General features: G+C 41.2%; 1 protein-coding gene across 1 annotated transcript; it reads right to left on the minus strand.

Moving 5' to 3' along the window:
• Positions 1–1,630: 1,630 nt before the first annotated feature.
• Positions 1,631–3,310, minus strand: INSM2 (INSM transcriptional repressor 2). Its single transcript, XM_055309038.1, has one exon. It carries the CDS (start codon positions 3,308–3,310, stop codon positions 1,631–1,633), a length of 1,680 nt encoding a protein of 559 aa, XP_055165013.1.
• Between the last annotated feature and the right edge of the window lie 15,228 nt (positions 3,311–18,538).

Genomic DNA, 18,538 nt, shown 5'->3' on the forward strand with positions numbered 1-18,538 from the left:
TCCTATGAAACTAGAAAATAAAGCTAATGTAAAAGAGTCCGTGAGAACAAGGTTAAACAATATAGACAGTTTCCCACAACCAAGGTGAAGAATTCGAAAAGGAAAATCAAAGTAACCTTACACATTTCTATGGTGCTTTCATTTCTTAAAAATGAACAGCTAATGGACTGATGATATGTAACAAAATGGAGCAAAAATATCAACTTGGAAATAGTAAAGTTAATTTGCACAGCTAACGTGATTTTTTTTTCATCTTCAAATAAAACTTTTTTTTAAGAAAAATATTTTCTGTTGACATTTTTAGGTAGTAAAGTATCTTTAGATTTAAAGCCTTTTGGAGCTCAGTCTGTGCGAGGCATATTTCAAAAGAAATTTTCCCATTGCATTTCTGCACCATTATATTCATTTACAAAATACAATTTTTCCCGTCTGTACTCTGTCTAAATGGGTCACTAAGATTCTAAAGTAGGATACTGGCTTTAAGGAGGTAAGAAATGTGACTGAAAAATAGCCTGCGTTCAATGAAATTCTCAGGACAAACACAGAACACAACAAAGCACCAGCTATGTACATTTATTTGGTGGTAAGCATCTTACAAATAATGGGCTGTCAAGTGATACTCAGCCAGTGTCCCAAACTCTGGCTATTAGAGCATGGGTACAGAGTGTACACTGTGAATATGGTTTACAAAAATTCAAAAACATGTTGCTGCTGAAAAATTGAGTCGCCATTCAGTTCCATAGTGAATTATAGGTATTCACATCTTCCTTAAACTGAACATAGTTTCATATATAACACTGTATGAGATTTACAACAGAAGGAAAACAGTCAAACTTCTGGAAATGGGTTGTGTTTCCAAAAAGCTGTTATTCACAGTTTTAAAGTATCTCTTCCTGAAAACACACCAAAAAAAGCTAAAGGTGAGAATTTTGGGGTTGTCTCAACTCCCTCCAAGTAAAGTAGCACCCTCCCCACCTCCAAGCACTAACTTAAGAATGAACTAATACTTGAGAGAAGGAACGTTGACACACACCCCCACACACACATCCCTCAAAAGCGCAAACATCCTCTCATATTTCTGCCCTCAGGCACAGGTCTTGAGTGTTTCCCCACCCCCCTGTAAGTTTGGCACCAATCACATAACTTTCAATTCACAGAATATACAATGCAAGATATCTGACCCTATTGAGACAGAAACTACATAGGCGCCTGCGATGGCAAGAGAAAAAAAAAATTAACGACTACCACTTTTGGTAGCTAGAATCCTTTGTAGATACTGAGACATGCACGCATTCACTACGACTTTCCATAGGAATTACAAGTCATATAGGATTCGTTAGGGTCTCCAGAGTGAGGGGGGAAATCCTATTTTCGTGGGGAAAGCAAGAAGGCTTTTTAAAAGTGACAGTCTTTGACCGCGAATGTTTACACCATATACATACCTGCTCTAGAGAGGGATTTTACATTTTGCTGTCCGCTTCTCTGGCGGAACATTGACTACCGGGAGTTTTAGGAGAGAAAAAACATACGCAGGAAAGAGGGTAAACTTGCAAATTCAAGAAATCCCCACAGAAATTCCCATGATCTGTTTCCTCCAAGGCCAACCGCACAATCTTCCTCATCTCTTTCCTCAACAGCCAGGCCGCAACGGCATCTGCAGCAGCAGTACCTGCCGACTTTCTGAGGGGTGGCACTTATTTATGTGCCGGGTCAGCCCCGGGGAGCTAAAAAAGGTGGAAGGGCAGTGCTTGCACGAGAAAATTTGCTGAGCACTCCCGTCGGACGCTCCGCCTGGGCCCGGCGCTTCAGCGGGCGCCCCGGCCAGAGCAGGCAGGAGCAGCTCCTCGCGGAGCGCGTGCCACAGCCGGTGCTTGTCCCTGATGTCTGCGGACGGGAAGTGCGCCCCGCACAGGGGGCAAGCGAAGGCCAGTGGGGCGCCGTGTTCAGAGCCAAAGCCCGGGGCAAGCGCACGAGCGGCGCCTGCCTCGTGAGTGCCTAGGTGCTTGCGCAGATAGGCTTGGCGACGGAACTTTTTGTGGCAATACGGGCACATGAAGATCTCGGGTCCCCCGACACCACTGGCACTACCTGACCCAGGCACCCGGCGCCCTAACACCCCCTCCGTATGGGGGACCTGAGGCAGTGCTGGCTCGGGATGGGACAACACCTGGAGGCCCTGGTGTGGGGCGCTGTCCTGGTGCTGCGCCTCCCTGGAGCTGTCCCTCGCCGGCAGGTGCTGATCCGCCGCTCGCTCTGCCCGGCTGTTCTCCTTCCCCTCCGCCAGGAAAGATGCAACAGCCCCAGAGTCTGGGGAGGTCGAGGAAGACGAAGGAGGCGGCTTCCCGTCGGCTGAGGAGACTGCGGCAGCATTTGCCGCTGCGGGGCGCGGTTTGTGCCAGCGGCGATGGGAGGCGAGGTTCGCAGGGCAGCTGAAGACCTTGTCGCACTCGGGACAGCGGTACTCTACGCGTACGATGCGGGAGCAGCGGTGCTGGGCCAGAGCGAAGGGGTCTGCGTACTGCTCCTTGCATAGCTGGCAGATAAACTCCCCGAGTGGCGTGCGGCTGCCCCCGGGGCCCCGGGACGGCGCTCCGGGCTCCTCCTCCTTGATCTTCAGGCCCAGGACAGGGGACGTGGTCACTTCATCGGCGAAGCTCAACTTCCTCATGGCCTTTGGCTTCTTGACTCCGGCGGCCGCAGGTCCAGACGTGCAGCCCGGAGGTGCCTTGGCACGGCGCTCGTTGCCAGCAGCCCGCTTCAGGCCGTGCAGGGCGGCCGAGAGGGGCGCGGGGTCTGGATGGAGCTCCGGCTCTGGGAACGGCGCCCGGATCGGCAGCAGGAACTGCTCCCCCGAGGTCGGTGCAGCTGCTGGCGCCGCCGAGCAGGAGAAAGCAGCCACCGCGGCGGCACCCCCGGGGAAGGACTCTGCAGAGACGGGTGAGCTGAGGCAGCGCTCCAGGAATGCCCGGCGCAGCTCCGCGCCCGCCGGCTTCGTGGGGCTGGGGCTGGGGCTGGGCCCGGGACCCTCCCTACCATCCGCCCTCCACTCCGCATCACCTTCCTGCCCGCCCTCCCCCGGGCTCACCCTAGCCGCCCGACAGGGCGACCCCGACAGTTCGCCGGCCGCCGCCGCCTCCTCCAAGGTGGGGGCTGCCACCTGCTGCGCCCCGGGCTGGGGGGCACTGGCAGCCTCCTCGGGGAAGGGCGGCGCCCCCTGGGGCCCCAGCAGCGGGAAGACCCGCTCAGCTAGGCGCACTCGGTATGAGCCGCCCGTCCGTTTAGTTCGCTTTACCAGGAAGCCCCTCGGCATGGTGGAGTCGGGAGTGCTCAGGGGGGCAAAGAGAAAAGGGGGCGCCGCGGGGGCTGAGAGCCGGCCAGCGCCGCAGCTACCCGAGCTTCGCCACAGCCGTCATGCGTGGGCCGCCTTTATAGCTGAGACTCGGGCCGGGGCACCCCCGGTGGCCTTCAGGCTGGGCCGGCCAATCAGGAGTGGGAGCGGGCGCCAGGGGCGGGGCTTCCGCGCGGCTGGGCTCGCAGGGGCCCCAGAGGCTGGCTGCGCCCCGCGCCCCCGCCCGACCTCCGAGCGGCCTCAGCGCGGCCCGGCAGCGCCGCCTCCCCCCGCCGCCCACCGCGCGGACGAAGATACGAAAAGGTAAGGTCCAGGGTGCGAGGAAGCTCGGCAGTGCCTGCCGCAGCTGCCTCCGGGGACCGTCCGGGGAGCCAGGCGGAGAGGCCGCCCCCCTGCCGCCCCCCTGCCGCCCCCCTGCCGCCCCCCTGCCGCCCCGGCGCGAGGGGCTCTGATGCGAGCCGAGAGGGGGGAGCCGAGAGGAAGGGTCCCCGGGCGGCGGGTGAACGGAGGCAGCTGGCTGGGGGTCCGCCGGGAACGGGTTAACGCGCCCTGCCCTTCGTGGACTGAGGAGAAGCTGCGACAGAGCGGCAGGGCGGCTAAATCCACCGCCCTGGGCCTACACTTGACGGTGGCGGCACGTCTGCCGTCCGGTATCGATCGCCACTGCGCGCGTCTGCGACACTATGAGAATTCATCTGGGAAGAAGGGCTCTCGGGGAGGGCGCGCGTGCCGGCGAGCCCCGGGAGCTCAGGACGCCCGCCGGTTTCTGGACCAGGTCCTCAGGGCTTATAAATGTCCCCTCCCCGACGGGAAAAAGGAGTAGGGAGGGGGAAAGTAGGACCTAATTTTCGACTGTCCTCAGATAAAGTGGTTTCTCCGTTCACACCTTCCACTTGTACTACCCAGAGACATGACTTAGTGCCTAACTGACCCGTTTAGCATGGAGCAGATTGAGTGAGAAATACTGGCAGAATCGGGATTACATCTGCTTCCCCCTGCACAAGTAATACTTTACAAAAGGTGTGCCGGGGCCCGGATTTAATAGATTTTCATCCAGGACTCTGTAATGTGCCCAGCACTGTTTTAAGCACTGGAACAGATTTGAAAGTTTGTAATCATAGCTGAACTATGAAATAATTAGAAAATATGACAGATGTATAATAAAGTGCCAAAAGTCTGTAATACAACGTGAGGATAGGAAAGAACTCGAGTCTCCTTCCTAGATCAAACTGGAGAAAAAGGCTAAATGTGTTTTTAAAGTAGACTATAGTATAACAGATGTAGTCGCCAGTACTACACATTCTCTTCAAAGGGAATGAAGTGTTTTTACACGGAGTGCATTATTCTGGAGAAGACCTGGATGTAATTAGATATTTGTTCATCATTAACAAGTTTTAGGCATTCTACTTAAGTAATCTCTAATCTTTTCATACATACACATCAAACAAAGGAGATACTGTTACTCTCCTTTTTCTTTTTTTTTTTTTTTTTTTGATGAGGGGATTGAGCCATAGAAGTCAGATAAGTAACGTGCAAAAGTCACCTAGAGCTCAGATTCAAACTGAGTTCTGACTAATCCCAAAGCTCAGACTCTTTCCACCATACCAGTGGCTTCAAACGATTTTTTTTTTTCTGGTCGCATCCCACAATGAGAAATATATTTTATGGTACACACATGGAACTGAAACAGAAATTTCACGAAGTAGTATTTAGTTTAACTAGGTACAATGCATTCTTATATTTTCTATGCAATTATATTTTCTTTTGAAAAATGCTGATCGTAGCAAATTGATAACTTACTCATGGATTAGGACCCACAGTTTGAAAAACACTTTCATTATGGTGCTTCCCATTAAAAAGCATGACATCATACAAAACTAAGTTAAACTTGATACTTTATAATCAAAATTAACATTCTGGATCACAAAAAAAATCATTCTGGATCACTATGTAAAATATTTGAGTCCTTTAATAGTGTTCACAAATTTAGTTTCCCCAATTGATCATTTCTGACACATCAGTTTATGTATGACTTCTACCTCAACTTCTCAACTCCTCCTTTCCTCTTTCTCTTAATGGCCAGGACATATTGTGTGGTGTCGAAAATTTTAGGTAATATTTTAATACTTTAAGATAGCCCCTTTCCAAGAGAGGCTTTTCCTCAGGTGTATGTAGTACTTTGGAAGAATTGCCATAATTGCAACCATATGACCTAGCATTTCTACATGTAGGTAATATACACACAAAAAAAATTGAAAACAGGAACTGAAGCACACACTTGTATACCAATGTCCATCATAGCATCATTCAGAAAAGCCCAAAGACGGAAACAACCCACTGTCCCCAAACAAATAGGTGTATAAACAAAATGATGTATATACAAATGACAGGGTATTATTCAGCCGTAAAAAAAGGAAGTGCTGATCCATACAATATAGATGAATCTTGAAAACATTATGCTAAGTGTGAGCCAGACAAAAAGGACAAATATTATAAGGTTTCACTTATATTGAAATATCTAGAATAGGCAAATTCATAGAGAGAAAGTAGATTATTGGTTATCAGGGGTTGGGGAAATGGGAACTTACAGTGGAATAGTTACATAATTTCACTTTGGAGTGATGAAAAAGTCTTACTAATCAATAATGGCTAAAAAATAATGGTAATTGATTTTATTTTATTTTAATTATTTATTATGAACGTTATCAATGCCACTGAATTGCAAACTCAAAAATTGCTAAAAGGGGCATTTTTGTTGCAAATATTTTACAATAAAGACTTTTCACACACAAAGCAGAAGGCAAAATCATGGCATATCAGACTGTGAAAAGAATGTAAATGACCAGGTCACTTAATTTGGACCTTATGACACAGGATAGGCACAGAGAGTCTTTTAAAGTTGTTGTGGGTTATTTTTTTTGTTTGTTTGTTTGTTTGTTTTTTAAGATTTATTTATTTACTTGAGAGAAAGAGAGCATGCTCAGAAGGGGAGAGGGAGAGAAGAAAAAGATTCCTCAAGCAACTCCCCACGGAGCCCAAGGCAGGACTCAGTCCCATGACCATGAGATCATGACCTGAGGTAAAATCAAAAGTTGGAGACCTAACCGACTGAACCACCCAGGAATCCCCACACCCCGTTTTTTTTGAGAGTCATTTAAAGTTTAAAAGTGAGGGAGTAATATTTGCTTTTGAAATTACATGAGGAAAAGTATCTTTGGCTTAACTTTCTGCTAGCGAGAGAAAGGGAAACATAGATAGAAGACTCTCCTCTCAGTTCTTCTCCTTCTAACCAACTGAGAATGTGGGTCTGTTTCTAGAAAAAATAAAATGAAGGAAACTTACAAAGTCAAAAGGGCAGTTATAATGGGTGAATATTTAATGAAGTGATTGTCAGAGATCTAATATTCAATACATGGATTTTTTTTAAATAAATAGTGCTAGATGGACAGCAAATGTGTCATCCAACTATCCTTCTGTCTTCCATTGTACATCTATTCAATCACCTATCAAATAATTGCTGTGTATTCTTTCGGTCAAAGTTCAGAAACATAGCGTTCAAGAAGTATCTCCCCTCTGTTATTTTCAGGAAAACAAACTTGTATAGGGGAGGGCCTGGCCCACCTGGAGGTGTTATTTTTCCTGATCACCATTTTACAGAAATTTACCCCCAACATCTCTGGTTGACCTGAAGGACATCAACATCACCCCAAATGCGAAAGGGTCCACTTCTAATGCTGTCCTTTACCAGCTCTGCTTCATTCCTGTATAAGGAAAGGCGAGCTGTCTGGTGCTGCTGTGCTCTCGTCCTACAACTTCCTCTCCTCCAGAGGCATTGTTACCCCCTTCTTACTCCTCCTCCTTCCTGGCAATGTGTTCTCTGACCTCTCGTCTCTATTCCCCTGTTCTCTCAATATCCAGTGACGGTCTAACCTCCATCAAAGGAGTTTCCTGACTTTCACCGCACAAATGTAGCTGCTATTCTCCATACTCTGTAACACTGGCCATCACATAGGCTAATACTTATCTAATATTGAGTTAGTACTACGTTATCACTATGAAACAGGGCAACTAATGGCTAGTCTATAACAACACACAGCCATTTCTCCTCTGTGTGTTCAAAATAAAATGCATAATTTTTTTCAAAAATAAAAAGAATTGCTGTCAAGTATTTTCTAAGAAATCCAATAGTTCCAGAAGGTCTCCCTCTCCACACACCTCTCTCACCCTGAGTATAGTTTGGTAACAACCTTTCTGGAAATCAGGTGTATATCAGAAGTTTTGAAAATATGTATACCCTTTAATTCACCAATTGCTTTTTTAGTAAATTATTTAAAGGAAGGACAAAGATTTATGCACAAGACTATTTATCACGTCATTTATAATTATAAATAATTAGAAACTACCTTGAGTAAATCCTGGTCAACTATGCTATAGATGAGTAGGTAGCCATAGAAGTGCAATGATGGACAAATACGTATGCCATAACAGTAAGCAAAAACACCAAGGTGCAAAGGTGCAGGTACAATAAATAACTCAATTATGAAACAACAAAATGAATAAAACAAAGCAATATGCCAAAATGTTGTTGGACTTGCCTCTCATTAATAGGAATTTTAGTCTTTTGTTATTTTTTTAAACTTTGTAAAAATTTTGACAGTAAGCATATATCACTCTGATAATCAGAAAAAAAAATAATATTAAAGCTACCTTAAGTCCTTTCTGGTGTTAGATGCAGTACCCCGCCCCTAGGACACTGTCCGAGGTGACAGTGCAACATGAAATGGGAATTGCACAGAAAAGTAGACTTCTCCAGAGCCACCTGTTTGAGCTCTGGTCCCAGAAAAGAAGATAGAAAAATGGCTAAAAGGTAGGAAAGACAAAGAACTTAAGTAGGTATTCTCCAGTTAGGTATAAATTTAAGTAAATCCTTCAAGGTCTGAACACTCTCCATTTTTTCACTTAGAAATTATGATAAAAGAATATGGTCCCTAGCAAGATTGTGAGTGAAATCTTTGCTTTCTTTATCTGTACCTTCTCTCTTGACAGTTACATCCTTTCCCCCCCGCCCTTTTTTTTTTCTTTTAGATTTTATTTATTTATTCATGAGAGACACAGAGAGAAAGAGAGAGAGGCAGAGACATAGGCAGAGGAAGAAGCAGGCTCCCTGCAGGGAGTCTGATGCGGGACTCTATCCTGGTACCCCAGGATCACCAGGATCACTCTCTGAGCCAAAAGCAGATGCACTTAACCTCTGAGCCACCCAGGTATCCCCATCCTTTCCCCCTTCTTAACACTCAGGAACTTCATCTGCACTAATTTGATAAAAACTTATAAATACTGAATTCTCTCTCAAGCTATTTGCATTTTAAGCTTACTTTTTTTGTTTATTTGGCTTTTGTTTTTGTTTTTTTGTTAGCAAGCTCCATGCTCAGCCCAAAACAGGGCTTGAACTCACAACCCTGAGATCAAGACCTGAGCTGAGATCAAGAGTCAGATGCTTAATTGACTCCCAGGCACCCTGCTTACTATTTCGAGTTGAAATAAATTACTTTGATTTAAATTCAGAAATTTTAAGACAATATGAATCAGTAAATTTTTGAAGAGAGAAACTTCTTGCTCTGAAATCATAGCATAAGTATAAACTCAGATGACTGACCTACTTTTTGGTCACTTGAATATCAAAGGATTACTCAGAAGGAACTTTATGTCTTCTATTTCTCTGCTTCTTTACCTTCATGTAGACATGCTTCTATAAAAGGTTAACATTAGTGGCATCTACTAGAGGCCTAATCTCCCCCCAAGAACTTGGAAGTCAAACGGTCTCTCGTGAGACTAAAACAAATTTTTTTATATTTCTCTATATATTTTTTTAAAGATTTATTTATTTATTTATTTATTCATGAGAAACACAGAGAGAGAGATAGGCAGAGACACAGGCAGAGGGAGAAGCAGGCTCCATGCAAGGAGCCTGATGTGGGACTCAATCCCGGGTCTCCAGGATCACACCCTGGGCTGCAGGCAGCACTAAACCACTGCACCACTGGGGCTGCCCTATTTCTCTATATATTTTTTAAACATTTTATTTCTTTGAGCAGAGAGCCCAGTGCAGGTCCATCCCAGGACCCCAGGGATCGTGACCTGAGCTAAAAGCAGATGCTTAACCAACTGAGCCACCAGGCACCCCTCTTGTTGAATTTTTTATTGCTGTAACCTACGGACCTAGAACCCACTTTTCCTGAACACAGTAGAGGGAAGATAAAATCATAAGCAGCTCAATTCTAGGCATTTGGGATTCTTGGTACAGAAAAAAAATGAGAAATAGAAGGGTCTTCCTTGCATGGTGTACCCTTGAAAAGTCTTTTCTTCCCCACCTCAGCCACTTGACCCATGGCTTAGATCACTCCCATTCCCTTCCTCCGAAGCCATTCCCCTACAGTGAGAACAATAAAGCCCTGCTCATAAGCCATAGTTGCTACTAACCTAAGGCCTTCAGTGCCCAAGAAAGTAGAAGAATGAAAACAAGCCTGTTGCTAGATGGGAAGACAAGACTTGCAAGACTACATGTCTGGCATGGTGCATGGAGGGTGGGATCTAAGTTATTGAGGAATTCAGTCTAGGTGTTTTATTTTTTTATTTTTTTTTCAGTCTAGGTGTTTTAAAGGCACAGTACATGGTGTAGTGGTCAAGGGCACAGACTGCCAAGTGAGATAGTCTTGAGTTCAGTTCTAGCTCTACTGCTAGCTGTTCAATCTTAAGCAACTTATTTAGCCTCAGTCTCCTCATCACAAAATGGGAAGAGTACCAGTTGTCTCAGAGCGCTTCAATCACTAAGTATTGCTATGTATGTAAAGTGCTTAGCACCATGTGTGGCACACAGTGAGCTCTAAATGAACGGAAGGCATTATTATTACTATCTAAGTGTCTGGGGTGAAGAAAAACTCGTGACACTAATGGCAACCATCAATTCTACAGAAATAATAGAATATATGACTCACTTATATTTTATGCTCAATTTAGGATATAAGACAGCATGGATTATGCATAGTATTAAGTATGCTCAAAATTGATTGTTTCCTATGGTTAAAAAAAATCACACAAAAAAAGAACAGAAGACAATGTAGTTTATAGGATTAAGCCCATGGTTTGGAGTCAGGCCTGAGTTTGAATCCTGGCGGTGCCACTAACTTGCAATTGGACGAGGATAGGTTATTTAACCCCTTTGGCCCCAGTTTCTTGTTATATAGGCACCACAACATAATATTCTCCATAAATGGGTCATAGGTCTGTTGTTGCTTATGGTAAGGGGCTATGATAGGGAGTAGAGGAGCTGAGGCTGGAAAGATAAATTGGGGCAACATGGCAAACGTTACATACCATACTAAATTGAGCATGGGTATGATCCAGAGAAAGCCATTGGTTTTTTTTCTAAAACATTTAAGTTATAGAATCAAATCTTTGTTTTGGAAAAATAACACTAATGGCTGTGTTGAAGTAAAGCTCTGGGGTTGAGGTGGAGGAGGTTAGGACAATCAAGCTGAGACAAATATAGGCAGTTCCGCTGGATTTGTGTGTGTGTGTGTGTGTGTGTGTGTAGTTAAATATTAAAATAGTTGATAAAACATTATGTGGCCCTAATTATTCAAATATTGAATGGATTGAAATAATTGACGAACTACATTAAACTATCTCTGTGAGTGCTTTTCTCCCTATGCTAAGCAGTGAAACAGATGCTTTATACATTCTGAAACTTGACAGTGGAGGGAACTTACAACTTGACTTTTACGCGGTCATAAAAGATATCCTTTTGCAACCAGGATTCACTTCAGAAACTGCAAGCAATTGGAACAGTGAAATGGAGCCAGAGAAAAGGACTTTCAATGCCTGAGAAGCTGTAACAGAGAGGCATTTTAATTTCTGTGATTCCAGGCACATGCTGGTTCCCCCTCAGATGCCTGTGCCTTCCTAATCACGAGTGCTGGCCATCTTCTAAGATAACTCTCTCATCAAACTATATGAGCCAATGCTTTAGCTCGATATGTAACTCTCTTATACTGCAGACTCTTTACTATCTGTCAATGCCACACAAGATGTCATTTTCCTAATTTTTAGAGATTCTGTAAGAATGCTTTCCCCCTTACTTCCAGTCTTAAGCATTAACTATTTTCTGGGGCTGGTTCATTGCTCATAAAAAAAAAAAAATTGAATTTGAGCACCGTCATTTACTGAGGAGGTGATCTTAGGAAATTTACCTAATCCCCAGGAGTCTCAGTTCTTTATCTCTTAATTAGGCTTAACAATACCTTCATCATAGAATGAGAATTAAATTGAATGAAATAAACTAATATCCTCTACAGAACTCCTTCATACTAGCGCTCAATATCAGTAGGTCTATTTGGCATTACTTATAAACTCATAAGGGATAAGGATAAAGACTAACCCACTTTTTACCATACAGAATAATGTGCATGCCTGTTCCAAATGAACATTCTGGGATAATAATGAAGGTCATCTATGTGGCTTGGAGAGAAAAAGCTTATCAATCTTTGTATGTATATATCTAGACTTAATAGATAAATTCCATCAATATGCTTGAAAAGAATGCATATTTTGCAGTTGTACATACCAAGTATTAAATATATACATTTATGTCAATATATAAGTATGCCCTCCCAATATAGATGTGGTGAATTATATTATTTGTGTAGTCTCTCAAGTTTTGCTTTCTATGTTTTGAGACTGGTCATAGGTAACTATGAATTAAAAGCATTATCTGTGGGACGCCTGGGTGGCTCAGCAGTTGAGCGGCTGCCTTTGGCTCAGGGCATGACCCTGGAGTTCCAGGATCAAGTCCCACATCAGGGTCTCCACAGGGAGCCTGCTTCTCCCTCTGCCTGTGTCTCTGCATCTCTCTCTGTGTCTCTCACGAATAAATACATAAAATCTTAAAAAAAAAAAGCACTGTTTAATTGAATGTCTCATCAGTATAAAGCATCTCTCTTTATCCATAGTAATGCTTTTTGATGAAACTGATGATTTTCTCTACACACGTCAGCTATCTTTAGGCTGGTGCTTGCAGGGTATGTATTTTTCTTTTAATTTCAACCTTTATCATTATATTTAAAATGTGTCTCCATGGGGCACCTGCATGGCTCAGTGGTTGAGTGTCTGCTTTTGGCTCAGGTCCTGGGATCGAGTCCCACATCAGGCTCCCTGCAGGGAGCCTGCTTCTCCCTCTGCCTATGTCTCTGGCGCTCTCTCCATGTTTCTTATAAATAAATAAATAAATAAAATCTGTTTTTAAAAATGTGTCTCCTGTTAATAATAGTTTGGTTTTTTTAACTAATATTTAACTTTTAACTGGAGCATTCAGTCCTTCGCATTTGTATAATTGCTACTATATTTGGAATTAAATCTAACCACCTTTGAAAGTATTTTCTGGGGCACCTGGCTGGCTTAGTCGTAGAGCACATGACTCTTAATCTGGGGGTGGTGGGTTTGAGCCCCACATTGGGCATAAGGATTACTTTTTTTAAAAAAGTGTTTTCCATTTGCCTGATCTGTTACATTTCTTTTTCTCTCTTTCAGATTTCTGATTTTTATGTATCGACTTCCCCTCTTTACCAGTTTAAAATTATACACTTTGTATCCTTTTATTAAGTTAAAATTACACCAGATATTTTTACTTTATCAGAGTTTATTTTTGACAATATAAGGAAGTTAGAGTACTTTAAATGCATTTACTCTTTCTTGGCATATGCTATTATTGTTGTGTACTTCAATTCTGTATTTTAAGAAATCCATAGGACATTATTATTATTTTACACAATTTAAATTCATTAGATTTACCCATGTTTTCCATTTCTTTGCTCTTTATACTTTCTCATATTTCAGACTTTCCATGTGGGATCATTTCTTTCCTGCCTGCAACACATGCTTTGAAATTTCCTTCATTGTAGATTTGCTAGGAGCAAATAAATTAGCTCCAGTGTGTCTAAAATGTCTTTATCTACTAGAAAACTCAAGGTTGGTAATTATTTTCTCTCAACATTCAAAATAATATTCCACTGTCTTCTCCTTCCCATTTTTGCTAGTGAAAAGTCAGCTGTCTGTATATTGCTGCTCTTTTAAAGGAATTTATCTTTTTCTCTGACTGCTTTTAATATTTGTTCTTTGTCTTTGGTTTTAGGAAATTTTATTTTAATGTGCTTAGGTATAGTTTTCTTTTCATTTATCATGCCTTCGGTTCATCAGACTTAAAATTAGTGCCTTGAAGTCTTGTCAATTTGGAAATTCCTCAGCAGTTAACTCTTCAAATAATTGCTTCTTCTCATTCTTTCTTTTCCTTCTCCAGAACCCTGACTAAAACTATGTTAGACATCCTCACTATATCTCCATGTCTTTTACCCTCATATATATATCCCCCTGCTTTTTTTATCCTTTTGCCTCTCCATCCTGCATTCTGGAACATTTCTCTTGATATATCTTCAGGTTCACTAAGTCTTAAAGTATAGCTAATCTACACTTAATATCTTGTTGGATTTTAAATTTTTATAAATTTCATTTATAAATTTATTTATTTTTTATTTATAAATTTATTTACAAAATATAGATATACTTGTAAAATTTTATTTATAAATGTTATTTTAAATAAAACCACACTATTTAAAATATTCTGAATTACAATAAAATTCTATTTTGTTCTTTTTGAAATTCAAGCTTGCTGGGTTACTTTTTGTGGTTTCCTGTTCTCTGCAGATAATGTTTTTTTTTAAATATTTATTTATTTATTTATTTATTTATTTATTTATTTATTTATTTATGATAGACATAGAGAGAGAGAGAGAGGCAGAGACACAGGCAGAGGGAGAAGCAGGCTCCATGTCAGGAGCCCGACGCGGGACTCGATCCCGGGACTCCAGGATCGCGCCCTGGGCCAAAGGCAAGCGCCAAACCACTGAGCCACCCAGGGATCCCCGCTCTGCAGATAATGTTAAGGTGGTCTTTTACATCTTTAAACATAGTCATTATAATTAATTTTTAGTCTAATTAATTTATAGCCCATGCCTCATAATTCCATTATTTCTTCCATTAAGTCTTCATGAGTCTAGTTTTTGTTATTTGTTGTCTATGCTGATTCTTACTCACTTAATCTAGTTTCCTTATGTACCTGATTATCCTTGAAAATGTGAATGTTGTATGTGAAAAATTATAGAAATGATTCAGGCCTATGATCAAAGTATCTTATTTAAGAGAGGACTTGTATTCTTTGCTTCCGCCAAGCACCTGGAGGCACCATCAATCCAGAATTATTGCATCCCGAGTTCAAGTTTTGAGATTCACAGGGCCAGGCAATTTGAATACAAACAGTAATACTCAGGAGCTTTGGGATCCCAGTATCTTGTGGGGCAGGATCTCCCATTAGACCTCTTATTATGTACAGGGTTTTGCTGTCCATCCCCCTTGCACTACATGTCTATCAAAATGAGGATTCTGGGGGTGCCTGGGTACTCAGTTGGGTAGGCATCTGCCTTTGGTTCAGGGGCTGATCTCCAGATCCTGGGATGGAGCCCTGGGTCAGGCTCCCTACTCAGCAGGGAGTTTGATTCTCCCTCTGTTCCTCCCCTACAGCTTGTGTGTTCCCAAGCAGGCACGTGCTCGCTCTCTCTCCAAATAAATAAATTTTTTTTTTTTTTGAAAAAAAGATGAAGATTCTGACGTTTTACGAATTGGCAATTTCCTTCAGAGCAGAGCAGCTTCCATATTTCAATTTCCTTTTTCTTTGACCGTTAGTCTGGTAATTCCATACTACTTTTTGACATCCTTTTATGCTTTTAGAATATTTTTAAGACCCAGATCTATTAGTTATTTTCACTGGGAGGAATGATCTGTCTAATTTATCCTAACACTGCTAGAACCATTAAGACAGACTAGCATTTTAAATATTTTTGATAAATATCGAGGAACTGTCCTTCAGAAAGTTTGTGCCTATTTATACTTCTACCTACAGCTTTAAAAATGCCACTTTCCATTTTCCCTTGACCAGGTTCTATCACTTGTAAGAAAAAGAATTGGCCAGTTAGATAAGTAAAAAATATGGTTTTGTTAAAATAAATATGTGGGGATGCCTGGGTGGCTCAGTGGTTGAGCATCTGCCTTTGGCTCAGGGAGTGATCCTGGAGCCCTGAGATTGAGTCTGTGCACCACAACCCCCCCATCGGGTTCCCTGTGGGGGGCCTCTTTCTCCCTCTACCTATGTCTCTAGTCTCTCTCTCTGTATCTCTCCTGAATAAATAAATACAATCTTTAAAAAAATAAATATGTGCTTATTTAATTCCTAATGAAGTTTCAATAAAAGTAACATGTTTATTGAAATTGCATTTCACTTCTGTAATTTAACCTGTTCAAAATTTATGTTTTCTTAGATCCTTAGGCTCTCATAAAGCTGTTACCTATCAGAAAAGCTACTCAGTTGTTAAAATATTAAAATATTTCCATATCAATTAGCAAATAGCCACTTCCTTCCCAAATGATCACACCTGGACTCCCCTGGTCACTCCAGCCTCTCCCAATCACCACCTATCTTCTCCCCATTATCCATCAAGTAAAAAGTCAGTATCTACCAGGCCAGTTGTCTTCAGGGCACTACTGTAGCCCTATGGCCAAAGTCAGTTCTTAATGGTTAGTAACCATTTCACAAATACTATTAAATATTTTAATGTAACCCATATGCATATATATTGAAAGTATTTTTCCCATTTGACAATAAAACTTTAAAACACACCATACTAGGGGCAGCTGGCTGGCTCAGTTGGTAGAGCATGTGACTCATGATCTCGGAGTTGTAGGTTTGAGTCCCACGCTGAGTGTAAAGGTTACTTAAAAATAAAATCATTAAAAAATAGTACCAATAAAATACACCATACTGTATTCTTTTTTCCTTACATATCCTTTTTCCATAACTTTTCTTTAAAATTAGTTGCTGTTTCTCTCAAAATTATTAGTATTACTATAGCTATTTTCCTTCAAATTCTCTCAGCTCTTAAAAATCTATAAAGGAATTTATTCACAATACGACATAAGATTTTCATTGAATTTTACTGTGTTCTGGAAACCTATCAAACTTATGGTTATCCATTTTATGCTTTTGGCAGGCACCACAAATTTCAATTTTGTAAATGCCAGTAGAAGCCAAAATAAAGTAATAGTTCGTTCTGGACAAGCAAGAAAGTATTTTGAGCTAATTTTTATTTATGATATGTTACCTACTGAAGAAGGAGAAAACTAATTTTTGTGGACTAAATCATTTCATACTTGCCCACGATATTGATCTATAAGCTACTAGCTCTTTTATGGTCTTCTGCCAAATATATCAGCTACATATTATGATCTCTTTTTTATGATTACTGTGTTTTAAATCTGATAACCACACTATTGCATTGTTATCCAGGCAACATCTTCCGAGCATTTCAATTATCTCAATCTCATGCAGACCCACATCAAAAGCTTTTACAAACATTTAGATATATTGTTTGTCCATGGAGTTTTCTTTATCCACAAACTTGTTGAGTAATTTTATAAGACCAAATAAATCAGATTTGCCTGGCATAATCTGTCTTCATAAACAAATGCTGTCCGCTGCCCATCACATTGTTATCTAAATGATTTCAGATCAATTTGGTTCACTCTAACTTGGGCAATTGCATTCTGTCAGCCCCAAACTCCCTCTGTTTTTCAATTGGAGACATTATTCTTCCTTTCACTTAACAAAGTGTTCTGTAAAGCAAGCAGGCAAGTATCTGAACCAATAAAGCCTAGTTTCCTGAAGATTTGTGTCTGATAGGCTAACTGAAACTATGTATTATATCCATGTCATAGCTTTAACTGGTGACATTACCTAAATCATTGTACTAGATGTCATAAGTAATATTTTGTGTTACATCAACAGGAAATGTAGCAAAACAAGGAATGTCTTCCTTCCATGTGTACTTACAGTACATATAACACTAGATTCCTTGCTACATAATTAGAGTTAGTGGAAATTGAGTTTTATATCAGAGGTTAATAATGACATACAATGGATATGAGATGATTTCATTGGAAAATTTGTTACATGTTATACTAAGGCAGAAAGATCACTGGGCTTTAAAAAACGTATAGTTCTATATTGCAAGGTAAAGGAACAATGTATTCATTATTTACTATGCCATTCTGTAAAACATAAATTAATTCATCTATTTCTCTTACTCACATGTATATGATGTACTTTGAAATCTGTGGCTCATCTCAATTAAATGAAACTTGCCTAAAAGTGTTTGTTAATTTGGGAACAATCAAAAGCAGCACTGGGCAAGCTAACACACTGGGTTTGCAGCAGGTTTCCAGAAAGAGGACAGATGAACAACCTTCCACTTCCCTTTGGGGTTCCTGTATCTTAACTTCAAACAAGTTTAGCTTGAACTCACATGTTGTCTTTTGTTTAAAACAAACAAACCTACCCAGATTCCAATATTCAGTCATAACTCCCAGGGAATAATTAACCCATCCGAAGAAGGGAGATCTAGATTTTTACTCGGAAGCCATTTTGCTCAGCATTGATAGCACCAAATACACATAGCTCATGAAACAGTGGTTCAGAAGAAGACACTTCAAGGCAGCATAGATAGAATAAATAGGAAAATTATCATTATTTACTCACTAAAAGTATCTCTTTTACTAAGAGTATAGTTAAAGTTTCACTATCCAATAACGAATTGATCAAAACCCAGGAGAAACATGCATAAAGACTAAATATTCACAACATGAAATAATTATATTCTCTAATCTTCATTGTTCTTATTGGTAAGTTGATTTTATTTTTTAACTTAACAGCAGGATGGCACATGAGATCAATTATAATAACATCTTTCTTGGGTTTTTTTAATAATTTTTTATGGCCTAAATATCAACCATGTTTGTTTAGTGGAAGACACTAAATATTTTGTGTGGGTTTTTTTGAGGGGGGAGGGGGGTTGGGAATGTTTATTAAGGAAGACAGTATTATTGTGAGAGAATAGAATAAAATGTCTCAGGGTTAGCTACATTTCCTTTACTTACTTGACATTCCCCTAGGGAATTAACATAGAGATAATTAGAACATTGGCTTGGCTACTACTGTCTAACAGAGTTGCCTGTCATTAATAAAACCTTTAC

The sequence above is a fragment of the Nyctereutes procyonoides genome, unplaced genomic scaffold (genome assembly GCF_905146905.1).
Source record: "Nyctereutes procyonoides isolate TBG_1078 unplaced genomic scaffold, NYPRO_anot_genome, whole genome shotgun sequence".
Lineage (NCBI taxonomy): Eukaryota > Metazoa > Chordata > Mammalia > Carnivora > Canidae > Nyctereutes > Nyctereutes procyonoides.